Here is a 17,258-nt window from a genome sequence, read left to right as displayed (position 1 = left end):
TGGGGTGATGAAGATATGTATTGAATATGGGCAGACGCAGGATCAATACATGGAGGCTTAGAAGATGCAGGAGGGAGGGGAATCTCAGGGTTTGGTTCCAATTCATGAGGTGGAGAAATATTGGAGAAGCCCGTTACTCTGGCCGATAGGTCAAAAAAGGACAGCGAGGGAGTTTTAGAAACAGTGGAAGAACGGGGTCGATCAGAAAAATAGTTAGAATTACGATTTGTATGGTTCACAGATACAGATCGAGATTGCGGAAGACTGGCAGATCAATCTAGGGAACGGCCTTTCGGCGAGGATAGGACGTCATTAGTTCTGACTGGAGCCCGATAGACCTCCATGGTGTTAGGCCATTCATATGCCGAATTTTCTCTTTCATATGTCGAAACAGGAATATTTACAGCATGGAACTTTTTCTTCTGTTTACCATTGGGGCGACGAGGACAATTACGAAAAAGGTGTCTAGTTTTGTGACAATTTGAACACCTAAATGGGACGCCCCAATAATCTAATCGTTGTTGAATTTTGGACAGCTCCCAAGTTAAATCAATAGACTCTGGAAAACCCCCTTTGAATTCATTTTCTATGAGAATCTAGGCCACCTGCTTGTCTTTTGCCCCAATACACCTAGGATCGACGTATATAAATCGCCCAATAGCATTTCCTATTTTTTCCATAGATTCTTTGGTCCACAGTTCAAGAGGCAGGCCAGGCAATTTTGGCCAAATGTAATTGTTTTGGGGCGCGCAACGAAGCGGATTAAAACCAATAAACCATCTGTGCAGAGCTAAAAAGCTCTTCTCTTTCACCCAGAGTTTCGAATAGATAATTTCCAATTAACGCACCCAGAGGAAGTGGAAAGTAGATATTTTATTGAAAATGATTAATTAATTCTTTTAACTAACTTTACATTATTTGATAAGAGAGAAGTAGATTAATTAATTCTTTTAACTATTTATTGTATTGAAATATATTTTTTTATAACCTAATATAAAAGAAATATATAATTCCTTCATAATTCTATATAAATAATAAAATAATTAAACATGTATAATTATTTTAATGTTAATATGAAATTTAAATAGAATATCTATAAATATTAATAAAAAAAATAGTAATAAAAAAATATTTTAATTTCTATTTTAATTAAAATATTTTTATTTCAACCTCTTATGCATAAAAATATATATTATGAAAATATAAATTTGATTTAAATTTTAATTTAAAATAATATCATAAAAAAATATTTCATTATTAAAAATAATATCATAAAAAAATATTTCATTATTAAAAATAATTAAAAAAAAATCATTATTAAAAATAATAAAAAAAAAATTCATTATTAAAAATAATCAAAAAATATTTCATTATTAAAAATAATCAAAAAATATTTCATTATTAAAAATAATCAATTCTCTCAAAATTAAGATTAAATTGATCTATTAATTTTTCATTTACATACAGAAGAATCTCAAGTTATCATTGAGATAAATAAATCTCTATAGTACATACTTGTTATATCTATATATATATGAATGAAGATCTTTGCTATGATTTATATTACTGTGGCAATGCCATTTTTCCACAACAAATTCTTTTATTAGTATTTAATACATGACCCTTAAATTTTTCATATACTCAATCTTGACTTAAATACACATGAGTGCATTACAGTTCACTTTAGTTACATTTAGAATTAATAACATCACATCAATCACATGATTATTTTTCATATACTCAATCTTGACTTAAATACACATGAGTGCATTACAATTCACTTTAGTTACATTTAGAATTAATAACGTCACATCAATCACATGATTTATCCATGGAAATGGTACATATGATAATTAGATTGCCACCAGGAGGATCTAAATAATTAAGTTCCAATGTACTAAGTTAATGTAGGTTCTCCACAAAACATGTATATTGGGAAATGAAATTACAATGAATGATTCTCTATGCAACACACTAGGAATTGGAAATGATAATAATTCTAATAATTCTTTGAATGTATGGTTTTAATCCCATATTGACTCACTAACGTACTGCTCAATCTCCTTGACCTATGTGATACACTAGACTTTGGTTTTTTTTCGAAACTCCTTTGCTTTCTTGATCTCCCATAATCCTCTACCTCTCCCTCCTGGCACAATGTTCTTTAATTTCATGTACCATGTTAACATGTGGTATAATAGTGGTATACAATTGTGCCACCTTTTTCTATTCATCTAGTACCTATTTAACATTCCAAACTTTCTCACATACAAAAATATTTTGTTTGGGATCCTCCGATCCAACACAGTGAAAGAACGTAATTCGCATAGAAGGATCAACGTCCATTACCATTCTCTACGTAGTTCCACACTATGAAACTTTTGATTGATTTGTTTGGCATCCTAGATCTTGATTGACTACTTCCACTATTCTGATTATTATCACTATTCCCTTCACTATTTGGATTTAATTATAATAACTTACTGGGTGATCTTACTTCTTGACGTAGGTGATAAACTCATCTTAAATAAAATCTCTCTGCTTGTCCTCCATTTATAAGGCCGGCATAGTTCGCCCTAATTTGCAGTAGGTGGTGATATCATACCCAAAAGATTCGCTCTCCTAATGGATATACATTCTGCCAGATTGGCTGGATCTGGCTACTTTCTAAATTTAACTTGACTCGACTACCTAAATTTAATGTACTTTAACAAATACAACCTCTGTCTGTGCTAAGTTTGCCCTATTTAGCTGTAGGCGGTGATCATACTGGCTCTCCTAGTGGACATAAATTCCGGCAGCTTGGCAAAATCAGGGATTACTTCTTTCAGTCCATCGGATTTATAGAATCGATCAATCCATGCGCTCAGCAATGGCATTTTCTCTGGATCTATTAAAACGCTATCGGTAGCCTTTGATAATCACTGACAATCACTGACAAACCACCCAATGCGATGTCAAGCAAGCCGAGACCTCACTTTTTTTTTCGAGGTAATGAATGCTGTGGAAGCCACCTGTAATCAAGAAATATGTTATATTTACTATCTGTTTTTTTTATTTTTATTAATACAGAAGCGTTTTTTATTTTAAAAAAATGGCGTTTTTTATTTAAAAAAAATTGGTTCCGAGATAACTCATAATATTGAACCAACAACAGAATTTGAAGCCCAGAACCATTCACATTCCGGATTGTTTTCCAAAATGCAGCAAGGTCCCGTATAAAATTACTCTTTACAAGTTTTGTATTTTATGCAACACTTTTTACAAATTTTGTATTTTATGCAACACTTTATACTAGGTATAAAGGATCTTTCCAAAAAATTAATTGCATTTCATTCTGGTTTCTATTACATTCTATACCAAAGCTTCCTTTTCATTATGGTTTCTATTACATTCCTAATCAACGCACATTGAACAGCGGAATGACAGCTACAGTATCGGAGAGATACATTAAAAACTTGTTGGCAAGCAAAAAATTTTCAGATGCATATACATTTTTTTTATCTGTTTCTTTCTTTCTTTTTGTACTAGCAGCCTGTTGCTTCTTGGGTTCAAGCCAAAAAGCAGCCTGTTGCTTCTTGGGTTCAAGCCCTAAACGACTCACTATAGGGGATTTGAATCTGAATCTGTGTTGTTTCAACAAACTTATTAACGAATTGAAATGCCCCTGGGGCTACATTTTTTCTCTCTTATCTTTGAACCTTTTTCAATTTAATTTAATAATACATCTACAAAATTAGCAACCGTAAATTTTGAGTATTCTGGACAACAACCAAAAAGGGGAAAAAAAGAAGCATTCTTTACCACACTTTCACTATGGCACCATGTTTCCAATTCGCCACCGGTCATTTGTAAAGCTCTCAAATTCCGAATTCGAAGACAAGAAGGCAGGGAAGTGTCTGGACACTTACTCCAGCAAAGCCATAGAAGCTGATCCGCTTGTTTCAGAAACTCGGATATGCTTCTCAAACAATTACCTTCGGCCCTCAATAGGTGCAACGTGCTCATATCAACATAAGGCTGCAAAGAGTTGTGGAACGACTGGTCAGGTATTCCTTGAACCCTGTTTATCCCGCGCACCTGAATTATTATCTGAAAACTGTTAGAAAACAATATGGACTTACTCGTAAATCCAAACAGTATTAACAATATATAACTTGTAAAATTTTCAGAACTAACATTTTGATTCAAACACGTACATTTGGTTGTATAACCGCATTACGAAAAAGGCCGTCAGTGGGGCGCCAAAGACGACGATGACATCTCGGAAGTTCTCTATCAGCGAAATCTCTGCCCAAGTCTCTGAGGTGATTGTGCATTTTTATACGGTTTTGACAGTCGATCTCCAGAATACACTTGTACTCTAGGTTCTGCAGATTCAGCTTTCCTCCCCAACCAGATCCGTCCCATATGCTTATGGCCAGATCTTTATCTTCTTCTATGAAGAAACAGGCAATATCTAAGAATATCTCTCTTTCCTGGGTGTCGAGACTGTCGTAACTAATCCTAAGACTGTTTTGTATTTCGGGGGGAAGTACTAAACCCGATAATTTCAGCAATTGGGCTTCCCAATACTCTAAATATTGTTTATAAAGATGAGACCCTAGCACTCTGAGAGACAATGGCAATCCATCACACGCATCCAAAAACTTTGCAACCACTTCTTCAAATCCCGCACGGGGTTTAGGCTCCTGAAAGGCATGCATGCAGAAAAGCCTTTGTGACTGTTCTCTGTCGAGGCCTGACAGCTTGTAAATCAACGAGACTCCGTTGGTTTAAAGAAAATCCCTATTGCGAGATGTAAGTAGGATTAAGCTATCGGAACTAAGAATATCTTTAAGAGGTGAAAATAATGCTTTTAACTGCCTGGAATCATTGATATCATCCAAAATTATGAGGGCTTTATAACCCAAGAGACGATGAGAAAGCTCTGATTTACCTTCAACAATGTTACTAACTGCCAGATCCCCTGAAGTCAAGCCTTGGAGGAGTTTATTTTGCACAGAAATTAAAGAAGTTTCGGCTCTCACATCTTCCAAAAAACAAGATCCACGGTAGGCTGACCTGTTGCGGTTAAAGAACTCTAATGCCAAGGTTGTCTTCCCTACACCACCAGAACCCACAATCCCCACAACCTTGGTCTCCACGCTGGGTCGCTGCTGCAGCATCACTGTTTTCTCAAAATCTTGTAGCTTTTCGTCCAAACCAGTTGGATATTCAGCTACAAACAGTTGAGGCTTTCTAATTTTTTCTTCCACCAATTGAACTACGTTCTCCAGGAGTTTGCCTTCGTCGCTGGTTATTCACAGTAAAACCAAACGTGAGTGCGAAAAACTTCGTTTATCAATACAATCAAACTATTAGGGACACAGAGACTAAAAGTTCTTACCCATAATATGCCTTTAGCTCCAAACCGCAAGTGTGAAACCTCAAGCAATGCTTTTTTCCAATCTGCAATTCTTTGTTGTGGGTATCTCCTTTTCTTTTCATGACCTCGCAAGGCTTTACCATAGACTCCATTGTTGCCCGCCGCGCAACCAATAAATCTCAAGATTTGACCCAATAGTCCATGTTGCCTGTCATCTGTCCTGATCCGTAGATCACAAGGATTAACATTATAAAAGATTGGAATAACAGTAAGAATGAACTAAATTACCTTATCGTCTACAAAGGCAGCCCAGAAACGAGCAATGGCTCGGTCATATGGATCTTTGGGAATTCTTGCGAACAGGGTTCGATTTCAGGAGCAGCTCGCTCTTAGCTCTGAGATTCTCTTCCGCGAACTGGTAATCGATACCTAGCAAATGCCATGCGAACCCGCACAATGAAGGGACTCGAGTCATACCGAACCGCTTTACCTGCCCCTTTTCTCCCCGTTTTTTTATTTCAGTTTTATTTTAGTTTTCGATCAACGATCGAAATTCGTTCAATCGTCTAACACCATCCATCTAAGGGTGAACAATAAGACACGGGGGCAGCTGGGGGAGTCCATTTCAGATGGGAACGCCTTACGGCGTAAACATAATAAATAGTTAATTACTTAGATGAAATATGTCTTATTAAAAAAATATGTCCATTAGTGGAAGAACACCCGACTTAGATATTAGTGGAAGAACACCCGACTTAGATATTTATAACGAGCGCCCTCATTGTAGTATTCATCATTCTATCAATTATTTATCTATCAATACATTTATACAATTACGGATTTATTCTATCTTCAAATACAATCAAAAACTGTTTATTTACACCCACATACATAACAGATCCGAAATATAAGTACATTATAAAAAATTCCCTATACCAAAAGCTTTATTAATTTGGAAGTTGGCTTTGAATCCAAATCTCCAAATCCCTACATGTAATAGCGCCCTTTGTCTTTGCTACAAACATCACCATCTTTGGCTTCTTGTCATTATCCAATTGCATGTTTTACTACTGCAATGGTACTTCCATGTTGGTGAATTTTAGTTTGCCATCCCCAAAATTTGCTCATAGAGCTCTCTAAATATATAGTTACCTGTTTATTTATCCATGTTACATAAATATCATAAAAGAATGGTTCTCTGGTTCTCCCAACCTATGAGTACGTATCTTCCTGTCAATTTAACCGTGCTTCATAACTCTGATAACACAATGGTAAAGTGAAAATATGTTCTGGACATTGAAATGCTACATATATTAAATAGAAAATATAACACCTATTCCTTGGCTACACATCCATGATAGAGAATATAGATAAGCTTGATTGGTAGGAAAGTCATAATCCGCAGAGGAACACTGCTCATCATCACCAATGCAAGATTGCCAACATATATAAGCTTGGTCATCATGCAACCAAAATTTAACGGCTATTCCATGGCTACCAATCATAATTGATTACGTAAATAAGCTTGATTAGTAGGCAAGTCGTAATCCACAGTGGAACACTGCCCATCTTCACCAGTGCAAGATTTGCCAACATGCATAAGCTTGGTCATTATGCAAACCAATGCTTATGGCTTGTTTTACTGGGTTTTTCTTTTTTCACTAACTCAGGGTTCATTCACTCAATGCTCGAGACATCCACAACTATCTCTACAAGAACACAGTTTCTTGTTGAAACAATAGAAACAATGAGCATCCCTCACGACAATCTCCTGCATAAGAAGCTTGGGCATGGACTTCATAGCAGAGTGACAATGACTAGAACTTAAAAAGGTTCTTCTGTACATGTACGACTGTCTTAGGAGAACTGAACATGTTATAAAGTCCAGAGTCCAAATGCGATGACCAGATTTTGCTATGGTGGGAAAGATCGTGATCCTTTTACTCAAAACCATTTGGTAGAAATCCCATGTTGGGTATGGTGGAAACGAACGTCATCCTTTTACTCCTCAAAACCATTTGGTAGAATTCCCACGTTGGCTGTATATGCCACAGCATTCATCTGATCAGACAAAGTTTCAACTTCGCATAAATTGTTTCTCTTTGTGGGAGTAGTCTATCCCCCTACGAGGAAAGCATGGACCTGTTTGTTAATAACAATCCAACTGCAACCGGGTTTCTTTTTCACCTTCCTTTCTTTCATCCTGTTCCGCACACTGCCAATGTCATCCCACCTACCAGCTGCTGCATAGATGTTTGACAACAGTACATACGGTGCTGGATTTTGGGGATTCAGCTCAATAAGGTGTTGTGCTGCCTTTTCTCCGAGGTCTATATTGTTATGCGTTCTGCAGGCACTGAGAAACGAACCCCACATGTCAGCATCCGGTTTAAATGGCATTTTGTTAATAAGGTCGTTTGCCTCATCCAAGCACCCTGCCCGGCCAAGAAGGTCTATCATACAGCCATAGTGCTCCATTGCAGGAGTAATGTGATAAAATCGAGTCATGACATCAAAGTATTGCCTTCCCTCGTCCACTAACCCTGCATGGCAGCAAGCAGACAAAACACCCACAAAAGTAACACGGTCAGGCTTTATGCCAGTGAATTGCATTTGTTCAAAGAGTTCCAGGGACTCCTTGGCACATCCATTTATTGCATACCCTACAATCATTGCAGACCAGGAAGCAGTGTCTTGTTGGCGCATTCTGTTAAACACCTTGCGTGCATCTTCTGTGCTCCCACATTTTGCATACATGCCTACAAGGGTATTTCCCACAAGCACATCAGAATGAAACCCACTTCTAATTACTACTTCATGGGCTTCACTGCCTCGTTCCAGAGCTGCCAAAGCTGAACATGCAGGCAAGTCGTAATCCACAGTGGAACACTGCCCATCTTCACCAGTGCAAGATTTGCCAACATGCATAAGCTTGGTCATTATGCAAACCAATGCTTATGGCTTGTTTTACTGGGTTTTTCTTTTTTCACTAACTCAGGGTTCATTCACTCAATGCTCGAGACATCCACAACTATCTCTACAAGAACACAGTTTCTTGTTGAAACAATAGAAACAATGAGCATCCCTCACGACAATCTCCTGCATAAGAAGCTTGGGCATGGACTTCATAGCAGAGTGACAATGACTAGAACTTAGAAGGGTTCTTCTGTACATGTACGACTGTCTTAGGAGAACTGAACATGTTATAAAGTCCAGAGTCCAAATGCGATGACCAGATTTTGCTATGGTGGGAAAGATCGTGATCCTTTTACTCAAAACCATTTGGTAGAAATCCCATGTTGGGTATGGTGGAAACGAACGTCATCCTTTTACTCCTCAAAACCATTTGGTAGAATTCCCACGTTGGCTGTATATGCCACAGCATTCATCTGATCAGACAAAGTTTCAACTTCGCATAAATTGTTTCTCTTTGTGGGAGTAGTCTATCCCCCTACGAGGAAAGCATGGACCTGTTTGTTAATAACAATCCAACTGCAACCGGGTTTCTTTTTCACCTTCCTTTCTTTCATCCTGTTCCGCACACTGCCAATGTCATCCCACCTACCAGCTGCTGCATAGATGTTTGACAACAGTACATACGGTGCTGGATTTTGGGGATTCAGCTCAATAAGGTGTTGTGCTGCCTTTTCTCCGAGGTCTATATTGTTATGCGTTCTGCAGGCACTGAGAAACGAACCCCACATGTCAGCATCCGGTTTAAATGCCATTTTGTTAATAAGGTCGTTTGCCTCATCCAAGCACCCTGCCCGGCCAAGAAGGTCTATCATACAGCCATAGTGCTCCATTGCAGGAGTAATGTGATAAAATCGAGTCATGACATCAAAGTATTGCCTTCCCTCGTCCACTAACCCTGCATGGCAGCAAGCAGACAAAACACCCACAAAAGTAACACGGTCAGGCTTTATGCCAGTGAATTGCATTTGTTCAAAGAGTTCCAGGGACTCCTTGGCACATCCATTTATTGCATACCCTACAATCATTGCAGACCAGGAAGCAGTGTCTTGTTGGCGCATTCTGTTAAACACCTTGCGTGCATCTTCTGTGCTCCCACATTTTGCATACATGCCTACAAGGGTATTTCCCACAAGCACATCAGAATGAAACCCACTTCTAATTACTACTTCATGGGCTTCACTGCCTCGTTCCAGAGCTGCCAAAGCTGAACATGCAGGCAAGTCGTAATCCACAGTGGAACACTGCCCATCTTCACCAGTGCAAGATTTTCCAACATGCATAAGCTTGGTCATTATGCAAACCAATGCTTATGGCTTGTTTTACTGGGTTTTTCTTTTTTCACTAACTCAGGGTTCATTCACTCAATGCTCGAGACATCCACAACTATCTCTACAAGAACACAGTTTCTTGTTGAAACAATAGAAACAATGAGCATCCCTCACGACAATCTCATGCATAAGAAGCTTGGGCATGGACTTCATAGCAGAGTGACAATGACTAGAACTTAAAAAGGTTCTTCTGTACATGTACGACTGTCTTAGGAGAACTGAACATGTTATAAAGTCCAGAGTCCAAATGCGATGACCAGATTTTGCTATGGTGGGAAAGATCGTGATCCTTTTACTCAAAACCATTTGGTAGAAATCCCATGTTGGGTATGGTGGAAACGAACGTCATCCTTTTACTCCTCAAAACCATTTGGTAGAATTCCCACGTTGGCTGTATATGCCACAGCATTCGTCTGATCAGACAAAGTTTCAACTTCGCATAAATAGACCTAGATAGCAGCTCAGAGAATCAGCAATCAGCTTATAGACCTAGCTCACCCTTCGCAAGCAAGAACAACTCCCCTCGACAACTCAAGATAGTGGCGGTTATCATTATTCATAGTAAAAGCGCAACAGACTCGGCTAAAGCTGTTGAAAGTGTGATAATACCTTAGTATACCGCAATCAACCAAAGAAATATAGAACATTTTAAAACATATACTTACTCCTTCGGGGGTCGTTAAGAGTGAGCTCGCGCAGGAAAACTAAAAATATATTTGATTCAACATTGTTGAGTACATATTTAGCGGAGCAATCGGTGCCTTGAAGAGGCATGATGACCACTTAGCCGTTTTGAAGTTCATCATGTGTTTGTATTTTACCATGATTACTTGGGTGGCAGTGAATGCGTTATGAAGAGTTGGAACGTTGAGCTTTTTTTCAACAGAAAGCTAGACCGTTACTCGTCAATTTAACAGAAGCTTATTATTCAAACGCGGGATGCAAAATTTAACCGAGTCACTAAAGGATGGAAGGATGAATTAGTGTAACTCCATTACTTCATCACTTCGAAAACTGTATCACTATTTTTACAACAAAAACATTAATTTTATTATTTATACTTACTACTATTAACTGTTAATTTTAAATTTCTAAAACATAAAACTTTAAAATAAAATGGTGTTGTCTACTCTACCATGATCCATCATTTAAAGGAAAAAAACTATAAATAGACATTAATAAAAATTGCGGAGTACATATTATTTATTTAGTAGAGTAGAGGAGAGTACTAAGTGAAGACGGCCACACTGCTTTTGCAATAAGATTATTTTATTATTTATGCTTCATAATACAACTGTTGTTTTTCCATTTCTAAAACAAAAGCTTTAAGATAAAATAAAGCTGTTCAAATTCTAACACTGGCGCTAATAGGCCATGATCCACCATTTAAAGTAAAAAAACCCATAAGGCAGAAAAACTATGAATAGACAATAATAAAATTTGTGGAGTACATATCATTTATTTATTTAGTAGAGTAGGGCCACACAGCTGTTTTGGGGTTCAGGCATGGATAGCATTATTTCCGGTGGCAGCGAATGCGTTAAGGAGAGCTAGAGCGTTGCTGATCAACTCTGACTCATTCTGCACCACCAACCTCACCATCGCGTGAACCCTCCCCTGCGCCTTCACATCCTCAAATCCGCCGAGGCAGGAGTCTTGGTCGGCGGAGGCGGCGCTCATAAACGTCTGCATGTCGTTCACTTGAGAGTGGAAGGTGTTGCGCCTCAGCTGCTCCATCTCCGTCAAAGATTTCTGAATCTCGTCAACGGCGTCCACGAAATTCTGAATACAATCGTGCAGCGCCGCTCCTTCTCTTTCGCTCATCTTGACGCCTCTCTTTTCCATGTCGGCTGCCCAAACGGAAACATTGCGGGCGTTAAGCAGGCTCACGTTCATGGCCACCTTTACCAGGTCGCTCAGCCTGGGATCCAGAGATACCGCGTATGGAGAGAGCGATGAAACACAGAGCTGCGGATACCGGGTCACGTTGCACGACGATTTGATAAATTCAACGATGTTGGTGTCGCTGTGCTGGCGATTCACCTCCTGATCCGTCGTAGCTGAAGCCATTATCGCAGCAGAGACTAGGATAATTAAACAAGTTGCAGCGCCGCGTGATTCCATGGAAATACAATACAAAAAACAGAGAACCAGAGATGATGGCAATACAATACAAAAGCAGAGAACCAGAGATGATGGCAATACAATACAAAAACAGAGAAACAGAAACGAAAAGCACCCAAGGCGAACGCAGGGACGGAAGAGAGTTGTAACTGTAAGTGGGCAGACGCGCTTTAACGCCCATATATAGCCGACTTCGCGCGCCTCTGGAAATGGTCAAATAGCCATTACGCCATACTGTCCCGGAGGATTGCCGATTTTTGGGGGAGGGTTCATTTGTTCGATGTTTTCATTCCCACGATATTAAGATATATATTTTTGGGGAGGGTTCATTTGTTCGATGTTTTCATTCCCACGATGTTAAGATATATATTTTTAAATTAAATCTTTTGGTCGGATTTAGTGTTCTCTTAGTAATTTAATTTAATTATATAAAATTTTAAATATTTTGTTGTGGATTGTATTTTGAAAATTTTAAATATTTAGTTGTGGGTTGTATATTTATAGTTTATGAAACTAATTTTCGTTCACTTAATATTAGATTTTATTTTTTTAATTATATAGATATTGGGTTTTATTTTATTATTGGAATGAATTTATTTGATATGTTCAAAGTGGACACAATCTCTCCAAATCAAATACCGTGGGCCAATGGACAAATCACACAAGGGGTTTTAGTCCGTGGGATCAAACTGGAAGTGGTCATGCCAAGTTCTCAAGAAAACACAATAGGATAGATGATCACACTATCAAGCTCCTATCCATTTTTATACGTGGACTCTGCAAAGACTTTATGTCGTACAAGGCCGAGGTATTTCACATGTCAAAGTTTCCTATGGGAGATGTTGTCTCATCCAAATAAATAAATAGGTAGTATGTATGTGATAATAATTAAAAAATAAATCATCTTAACTTTGGATTTTATCATGTATTGATAACTATTTAATTTCTTAAATTTCTTAAAGTGTAGTTAAATGGAAAAAAAAAATTACACCTTTATAAATTTTATCCCTCTCCATGATGTAGGTTTAAAATGGATCTCTTTATATAAAATGTTTATAGAAATCTTTTATAAAGTTTCATAATCATAATAACCTCATAGTCAATATATTATTATTATTATTGAATATATTTTACATTTTTAATTAATTATTTTTTATATTAATAATTAGAGTACAATAATTTTAAATAAATAAAATGTCATTGTGAGAATGTAAAAGAAGCAAACAATATGCTCTAACTAGTAGTTTTTTATTTATTATTATCTAAATATAATTTGTCATAATTTTGAATTAATGAAATCATTGTTTTTGGATGCAGAAATAGATTCAATACCCTCTAGTAATCTTAATGCAACCAAAATTTGTAGTATTAAATCCAATATGAATCCTCTTAACTTTTATGCCAAAAATGCCTTCTCTACCAAGATACTTGTTCCCACCTCAATAATAATTTTCTAGCAAAAATATTTACTCCTTCAACTACATTGACAAGTCATATAAAAAATACCACCACTAAAACTAAGGAAATTAGGAACTCATTGTTATGCTCTTGACCCGCGAGAAGATCCCAGAATATGAAATATACGAAGAAATACAACCCAGAACACAGAACAAAATGAGAAATAACAAGAAGTATTTTATTATTCAGAGATGAAAGCAATGTTCACTTGCTTCTTCGAGGGGGAAACCTCCAACATATCAGAGCTTGATTACAAAATAAGACACGACGCTCCTCAAAGGGGAGTCTCTATCCTTTATATAGTATTCATATATGCAATACCATGTGTTAGTACCATGGTTCTCTCAATACCATCTATCTAATAACATGGCCCATTTGCAACTAACTGTGGTCCCTTTCTTTAAATGCGGGTCAACCACTTACAATTATTAATATGGGCTTTAGTGACTCTTTAACTAACTATAACTATGACTCGACCCTATTACATAAATAAGGGGGTTAGGTTTGGACCCTAACATGCCCTCCCCTATAAAAACAACCTTGTCCTCAAGGCTGAAGTTGTGAAAACTTCTGAAGAATAGCGGCTGGTTCCCATGTCGCATCTTTTGGAGAGGTGTCTTTTCACTTGACGAGGACTTCCTTGATCGTGCGGCCTTGCAGATGTCATTCTCGTGTGTGGAGGACCTGTTCAAGTTGGAGCTAGAGTGAACACTCTTCATCCAATTCAAGTAGACTGGTTTGAATTTTGCAATTGTTCCCCACCACTTTCTTGAGGCATGATACATGGAAGACGGGATGGATTTTTGCAGTTGGTGGCAAGGCTAGCTTGTAGGCTACTTCTCTAATGCACTAAAGTATTTGATAAGGTTCATAGAATTTTGGAGCTAATTTCTGACAACCCTTGTCTTTGAGTGATTTTTTCTTGTATGGTTGTAGCCTCAAGAATACCTAATCCCCTTCTTGAAATGTGCGCTCTGAATGATGTTGGTCTACCTGTTGCTTCATGTGATTCTGAGCATGATGGAGATTATCTTTGAGACGGGCTAGCATGGTTGCATGGTTCTGTAGGAGTTGATTCACTGCTTGCACCTTAGAGCATCTAGGGATGTAAGAAGTAGGTGAAGGTGGTAGTTGACCATACACTGCTTCATCTGGAGTCATCTTGGTGGTGGCATGATAATTAGTATTATACCACCATTCAGCTAAAGGTAACCACTGTACCCATTGATGTTGCTTTTCGGAAGTGAAGCACCTTAGGTAGGTCTCCAAACATTCGCTGACTGCTTCAGTTTGACCATAAGTTTGGGGATGATAGGAAGTACTTAGTAGGAGTTAGATTCCTTGTAGCTTGAAAAGTTCTTGCCAAAAGTGACTAGTGAAGGTCAAGTCACGATCAGACACAATGGAAGTGGGCATGCCATGCAGTTTGAAGATCTAGTCCATGAAAGCTTGGGCCACCAAAGTGGGGGTAAATGGGAGGGGTAGGGTGGAAAAATGAGCATATTTAGAATGTTTGTCCACAACCAGGATGATGACTGACTTGTTGCCTAACTTCAGAAGACCAGTAATGAAATCCATAGAAACATCCATCCAGATTGAGGCAGGGATGGGCAATGGTTGTAAGGTGCCTCAGGACTTGACTGTTTCTCCTTTGTGGCGTTGACACACATCACATTCAGCTACAAAAGTAAGAATGTCAGTTTTCATGCCTGTCCAAAAGAAGGAATGACGAGTGCGAGCATAAGTCTTCTGAAAGCTTGCATGGCCTGCAGTGGGAGATGAGCACAACTCTGCCAAAATGTTTGTTTTTAGGGTGGATGTTGGCGATATCACTACTTTATCCTTGTAGCGAAGAATCTCATCCTTCTATGAGTATCTCATTGTGGAATTAGGATCTTCTCTCAAGTTATTAATGATTTGGGAGAGAGAGGAATGTGCAAACCATTCCTTGCGGGCTTCTTCAATCCAATCTAGAATGGGAAGATAGATTGATAACAGGGTGTTTTCATCCTCAAATTGGCATGATAAAGCATCCGCTACTACATTTTCACGCCCTTTCTTGTAAATTATCTGATAATCATATCCCAACATTTTAGCCAGCCATTTATTTTGTTGGGGAAATGATAGACGTTGCTTCAAAAAATATTTGAGGCTTTCATGATCAGTGCAGGTTTGGAAACGCTGCCCCAATAAGTATGGTCACCAGGTATCTACTACATGCAACATGGCCATCATCTCCTTCTCATAGGTAGATTGTCCCAGATGTTTCCCACTTAGTTGTTGATTGGTGAAAGCCAAGGGTTGACCTTCCCGCATTAAGACAGCCCCAATACTCGTGCCCAAAGCATCACCTTCAATCACAAAAGATTTGGTGAAGTCGGGTAGTGCCAATACAGGAGTGGAACACATGGTCTGTTTAAGAGCCATAAACGCTTGTTGTGCTTCATCAGTCCATAGCGATGGATTTTTCTTGATAAGGTTAGTGAGAGGTCTAGCAATGCGACCATAATTGCGGATAAATTTGCGATAGTAGCCTGTGAGACCCAAGAATCCCCTCAAACTCTTAAAGGTCTTTGGTTGGGGCTAATCCTGCATTGCCTGGATCTTTTTGGGATCCACCCTAATACCTTCATGATCCACAATGTGGCCCAAATACTCGACTTCTTCCATGTCAAAAGAGCACTTGGACAATTTGAGAAATAATTTATGCTTCCGGAGTAGTTGCAAGAGCAAGTCTACATGCTAAAGATGTTTTTCTGAGGTGAGGCTGTAGATGAGAATGTCATCAAAGAAAACGAGGACAAATTTTCTGAGATATGGTTTGAGCAGGTGATTCATGAGGCTCTGAAAAGTGGATGGAGCATTACAGAGACCAAATGGCATGACCAAGAATTCATAATGGCCTTCATGAGTTCGGAAAGCAGTCTTGGGAATGTCTACTTCTTTCATGCGTATTTGGTGATAACTCGAATGAAGATCTAGCTTAGTAAAGAATTGAGCACCATTTAGTTCATTCAACAAATCATCAACAACCAGGATAGGGTATTTATCATTGACCATGAGATTGTTGAGGGCCTTGTAGTCTAGACACATGCGTCATTCCCCATCTTTCTTGAGCACCATGACCATTGGTGATGAATAAAGATTGATGCTAGGATGAATGACACCAGCTTCCAGGAGTTCCTTAATGATTTTTTCAATTTCATTCTTTTGGGCAAAAGGATATCTATATGGGCACACATTCGGCGGTTCTGCCCTTGGGACGAAAGTGATGCTATGATCATGTTCCCCTCTAGAGGGTCAAAGCTCTTTAGGTTTGTCAAAGACCAGCTGGTGGCAGTTTAAGACCTGTTGCATCTCAGGATGAATATGAAGAGTAGTGGGTCGATGGCCTGGATGGCATTAAATTGGGCAATAACTCCATGATGTCCCTTTTTCAACAAATTTTCCATTCGATGCGAGCTGATTTTATAAGGAACACCTACCTGGAGTCCATGGATGGTATGCATGTGGTCGTTCTGCTTAAAACTCATATATAACTCCTGGAAATCCATTGTGATTGGGCCTAGTGTGCGAAGCCATTCAACACCCAAGACAATGTCACAACCACCCATGTTGATGGCAAACATGTGGGTCTTTAGGTGGTAATCTCCCATCTGAAGTTTGATATTTTCGTAGTGGCCTTCACATTTCATTGTCCCCCCATTAGCAATTTGGACCTGGAAATTAGAGACTGCCCTGACAAAACAATGAACAACTTCGACGACTCTTTGATGGATAAATTTATGAGTGCTGCCACTATCAATCAATACTGCTATAGGGCGATGTTTAACAAAACCTCTGATTTTGAGAGTTTAGGGCGCAGAAATGCTTGCCAAAGCATGTAGCAAGATAATTAGTTCTTCTGGCGTAGCTGGGAGCTCATTGTCCTATTGGGTGTCCTCATCTTCCTCCTCTGGTCCCTGAAGGGGTGGGGCTTCCTTAGATGAGTTGTGATCAGTAAA

General features: G+C 38.5%; 2 protein-coding genes and 2 pseudogenes across 2 annotated transcripts; all 4 read right to left on the bottom strand.

The window, feature by feature from the left end:
• Positions 1 to 3,589: 3,589 nt before the first annotated feature.
• Positions 3,590 to 6,580, bottom strand: LOC149145119 (TMV resistance protein N-like). Its single transcript, XM_089446364.1, has 4 exons — positions 5,657 to 6,580; positions 5,390 to 5,583; positions 4,200 to 5,295; positions 3,590 to 4,080 (listed from the first exon to the last, which is right to left on the bottom strand). Exons 2-3 carry the CDS (start codon positions 5,518 to 5,520, stop codon positions 4,776 to 4,778), a joined length of 651 nt encoding a protein of 216 aa, XP_089302490.1. The 5' UTR covers positions 5,521 to 5,583; positions 5,657 to 6,580; the 3' UTR covers positions 3,590 to 4,080; positions 4,200 to 4,775.
• A 789-nt stretch (positions 6,581 to 7,369) lies between these two features.
• LOC149145118 (pentatricopeptide repeat-containing protein At2g13600 pseudogene) lies at positions 7,370 to 8,308 on the bottom strand (annotated as a pseudogene).
• Positions 8,309 to 8,697: 389 nt separating this feature from the next.
• Positions 8,698 to 9,636, bottom strand: LOC149145117 (pentatricopeptide repeat-containing protein At2g13600 pseudogene; annotated as a pseudogene).
• Positions 9,637 to 11,172: 1,536 nt separating this feature from the next.
• On the bottom strand, positions 11,173 to 11,796 carry LOC149145116 (pectinesterase inhibitor 9-like). Its single transcript, XM_089448766.1, has one exon. It carries the CDS (start codon positions 11,794 to 11,796, stop codon positions 11,173 to 11,175), a length of 624 nt encoding a protein of 207 aa, XP_089304892.1.
• Positions 11,797 to 17,258: the final 5,462 nt, after the last annotated feature.

This window comes from Pinus tabuliformis, chromosome X (assembly GCF_031772625.1).
Source record: "Pinus tabuliformis cultivar Carrire ecotype Pingquan chromosome X, CPIR1, whole genome shotgun sequence".
In the NCBI taxonomy this organism is placed as follows: Eukaryota; Viridiplantae; Streptophyta; class Pinopsida; order Pinales; family Pinaceae; genus Pinus; species Pinus tabuliformis.
The sequence above is the reverse complement of the archived record's forward strand: the minus strand, read 5'-3'. Positions and strand labels throughout refer to the sequence as shown.

Bases quoted from the DNA above. Each gene is read 5' to 3' on its own strand.
- LOC149145119 (XM_089446364.1), bottom strand. From the start codon at position 5,520: ATGGAGTCTATGGTAAAGCCTTGCGAGGTCATGAAAAGAAAAGGAGAT. The intron at 5,296-5,389 runs GTAAGAACTTTT...GTGAATAACCAG, and splicing joins GAGCTAAAGGCATATTATGG to CGACGAAGGCAAACTCCTGG.
- LOC149145116 (XM_089448766.1), bottom strand. From the start codon at position 11,796: ATGGAATCACGCGGCGCTGCAACTTGTTTAATTATCCTAGTCTCTGCT.